We start from the raw sequence: 3,972 nt of genomic DNA on the forward strand, positions 1-3,972 counted from the left end.
GATGTAGGTCTTTGGATTTCATGACTTGGAATACCTCTTTCCAGCCCCTTCTTGCCTGTAAGGTCTCTTTTGAGAAATCTGCTGACAGTGTGATGGGGACTCCTTTGTAGGTGACTGTCCCCTTATCTCTTGCTGCTTCTAGGATTCTCTCCTTCATTTTAATCTTGGCTAATGTAATTATGATGTGCCTTGGTGTGTTCCTTCTTGGGTCCAACTTCTTTGGGACTCTCTGGCTCTCAGATTTGTATTGCTGCATGTGTTTGTATTCTGTCCGTATTTTTAGTACATTATTTGATCTCTCTAGTTATGAAAGTTGTATTACAGCAAGACTGTTCACCTAGAACCAAACTATTATAAATACTTGTAAGTGAAATTATCCTCATGCACACTAGGGAATGAAAGTACAGTTGGGAGCATTAGTATTTGTTCAAATGTCATGTTATTCTTTCACTTGACAGTATTATCACCATGGTTCCTAAAATCAGGGACTAATAATTTTAATAGTACCTGTTGCAGAAGATCATCTTTTTTAATGCTTCCCTAAGCTCTGGGCTTCGGAATGCATATATAAAAGGGTCAATGACTGCATTGCACATGATCAACATGCCATTCACCTGGAAGAGAGACATGTAGCAGACACAGTAAGGATTATTTGGGCAGAATGTCATTAAGAGGACATGAAGGATAAAGGGGGCCCAACAGAAAATGAAGACCCCTAGTAGGATAGTCAGTGTGACAGCCCCTTTCATGTTGGCTCTCGAAATTGTTGTGATCTTCCTGACATGGGAACGGGCCAGTAAGAACATGTGCATATAAAGGCACAGGATAAAGACCAATATCAGAGGGAACAACAATGTAAAGGTGATCACTGTGGGGATGTGATGGGAGAAGATTACCATGGTGATGCCACTGCATGTACAACATGTCCAGATGACCATCAGGACAACAATGGTACGTCGCATGGTTACAATGCTGTGGTACTGCAGAGCATGGAAGATTGTAACATAGCGGTCAGCAGCGATTGCAGACAGGCTGAAAATAGAGCCAAGTAGGGAAAGGATGAACAGAGAATCAAGGATGTCATCTGCTGTGGTTTCAAAATCTCCATGAGGCTTGAGATAACCCATGTTTCTGAACACGATCAGGATATTTTCCAAAATCTTATACAGGCTGCCCAACATATCAGAAATGGCCAAGCTGCAAATAAAAAAGTACATGGGAGCCTGGAGATTCTTATTTTTTATCACAGCCAGAAGGACGATCAGATTTTCCAGAAGTCCAATGATGGATATTGTAAAAAATATCTCTTCAGGCAAAGCCACATGAGGACAGTCTGAATTATTTCTTGCTGTATCACTGATGTTTTCATATAGATTGATTATGTGCTTCATTTCTCCTGCTTGTGGTAAAGACAGTAGTGTTACTTGGACTTGACAGAAAACTTGACTGATTATTCAGAAACGTTTTTCTTTGTAGTACTTGTGAGAAATCTGAGGTATGAACCACACTGTTGCCTAAGAAAGAATATAGAGATTTCAATGGCAAAATAGACTACAAATAAAAGCAAGTCATGTTAACTTTAAGAAAGATCTATTGCTTCAATGAAATATAATGGTGTAATAATGTAACTGAAACAGTTTACCAAACCTTTATCCTAACTTCCTTGTGACAAATCTTTACTGGAATTTTGAGCCCAGAGATAAAAATAAAGATTATCCTTTGTCCTCTCCCTTTTTTCCCCCTATTTTTCTCATGAACTCAATTTTATATGAGATAGATTAGAATGAAAAAATAAGAAATTAAAGGCATGTATAGAAACAGAAAAGCACACAATTACCTTTCCCTGACTTGGGGGTGGTGGCTGGTTCAGTGGATTATTGAGATGTTTGGGTCCTTTCTTTTTCACTGTCTTTCTGAGTCAAAACCTGATCTCATAGCATATAGTATAATGGTAGAAGAATTGATGTACCATTCCCAAATATAACTGTGAAATTATTATTTTTATTTCAAATGCAGAACTCATAAGAGTGGTATTTATGGAGATTTCTAGTGCTTTCAAAGTGTCTTTCAGTTGGAATTGAATTATGGCAGCAAAAAGGTCCAGTTTCCATCAAGCATAAAAGTCTGATTAGATTATAGTTAAATGACTTTGAGAATCTGCTTCAGGTTTTACTCATTCAACTTCCAGATGGCAGGATACAATTGTATGAAATGTCTCAGATTTGGTTTTGCCATTGTGATGGTTTTAAGGCTAGGGGCTATGACCACAGATTCTTTATACACCTCCCCTCAGGTAATGGAGCTTAGTTTCCCACCACTTGAGCCTGTAGGGAACCTGCTGCCATGTTGTAAAGCAGCTCTTAGAAAGTGGATCTAGCTAGAAGTGTAGCTTTTGATCCAAAGTCCACAGGGCACTCATCACTGTCTTACACTAAAGTTTTTCCTTGAAAGGGACTAATTTCCTTACAGAGGAATGAGGTCAGAGATTAAGTATTAAGGTAGACATTTATGAGTCAGATAGGTAGATGATTAGGGAAAGAGTGGAGTGCAGGTTTTAGCTGCTGACAGGGTTCTATCTAGGTTGATTAATTTATCTGGTTTACCTGAGACTGAGAGTCAAGTATTCCAAGAACCTTCTCAGCCCCGGGCAAACTAGGATAATTAATTACACTGGTTCTACCTACTTAGGGCCTGGGAAATCTGTATACTAAAGCATCTACTTATGTGTCCATACATGCTGAAGAGAATGAGGCCTTTGATGATTAATTTGATATGTTAACTTCACTGGCTTTTGGGTGCCTGATATTTGGTCAAACATTATTCTGGGTTTGTCTTTGAGGATGTTTGTGGATGAAATTAACATTTGAATCAGTAGACTGAATAAAGCAGGTTGCTCTCTCCAATGTAGGCAGGCCTCATCCAATCTGTTAAAAGCCTGAAAAGAACAAGAAACCTCCCTTGGGTAAGGGGGCACTCCTCCTGTCTGACTGCTGAGCTTGGGCATTATGTTTTTCTGCTTCAGGACTCAAGTGGAACCATCAGCCCTTTTTGGTTCTTGATTCTGCTGGCATCCTGACAGGAACCACACCATTGGCATTCCTGAGTTTCTAGCTTGCAGACTAGAAATCTTGGGACTTCTCAGTTTCCATAATCATGTGAACTGACTCTTTATAACAAATCCTATATCTAAAGGCCTGTATCCAGCATGCACCACCTATGGAGACCCTGTATGGACAGAATCTCCTGTCCTATACCTGAGTTTATTACATGTGATCAAAATTGGTGTATATTTTCAATCTTGAATGGATTTGATGGTAGAATTAATAAGAAAAATGTTTTCAGAGATTCTAGCACTTCCTAGGGAGAGGTGATTCTGAAACCCAGCTTTAGTCAATGCACATTGCTGATCTGCTGCTAGTACTGTAAATACATGGGAGGGCCCTACATTTGAGTAGAAATGTAATATAGTCCATGGGCCACCTTCAACAGGCTATCAATCAGCCATTGTTACTGTGGATTCATGAATTGCAATCAATTTGGAGGGTGGGGACTACAGGTGGTATGTAACCCCACTCTTGGTTGAAGGGGGTGATGACACTGATAGATATTTGTGAATGTACTGGACAACATTTTAAACACTCTACATGCACTAACTCATTTGATTCTCTCAATAAACCCATGAGGTAAGTGCTGTTATTTCCTGGTTTGACAACTAAGGAAACTAGAAATGTTAGGAACTGCCAGATGCCATACTCTGGGCAGGTGGGCACTGGAGCCACCTCTCAACTGCCATACTTCACCCCTCTCTCAATATATATAAGAAGCTAGACAGATCATCTCCCATCCCAACCCAAATACCAACAAAAAGTGACATGTATTATATCCTTATTAACTCAGTGCCCTTCTCTGAACCCAGAGGGGATATATTGTAAGTTATATTAGTATTCCACTATTGTTCCTACTCAGGTATTG

The 3,972-nt window shown here is 39.5% G+C and overlaps 1 protein-coding gene across 1 annotated transcript; it reads right to left on the reverse strand.

The window, feature by feature from the left end:
* Nucleotides 1-497: 497 nt before the first annotated feature.
* On the reverse strand, nt 498-1,391 carry MC2R (melanocortin 2 receptor). The gene has a single exon (XM_037128690.2). The coding sequence runs from the start codon at nt 1,389-1,391 to the stop codon at nt 498-500; it is 894 nt and encodes a 297-aa protein (XP_036984585.2).
* Between the last annotated feature and the right edge of the window lie 2,581 nt (nt 1,392-3,972).

The sequence above is a fragment of the Artibeus jamaicensis genome, unplaced genomic scaffold, assembly GCF_021234435.1.
Source record: "Artibeus jamaicensis isolate MK-2021 breed Jamaican fruit bat unplaced genomic scaffold, CSHL_Jam_final contig_511, whole genome shotgun sequence".
NCBI lineage: Eukaryota > Metazoa > Chordata > Mammalia > Chiroptera > Phyllostomidae > Artibeus > Artibeus jamaicensis.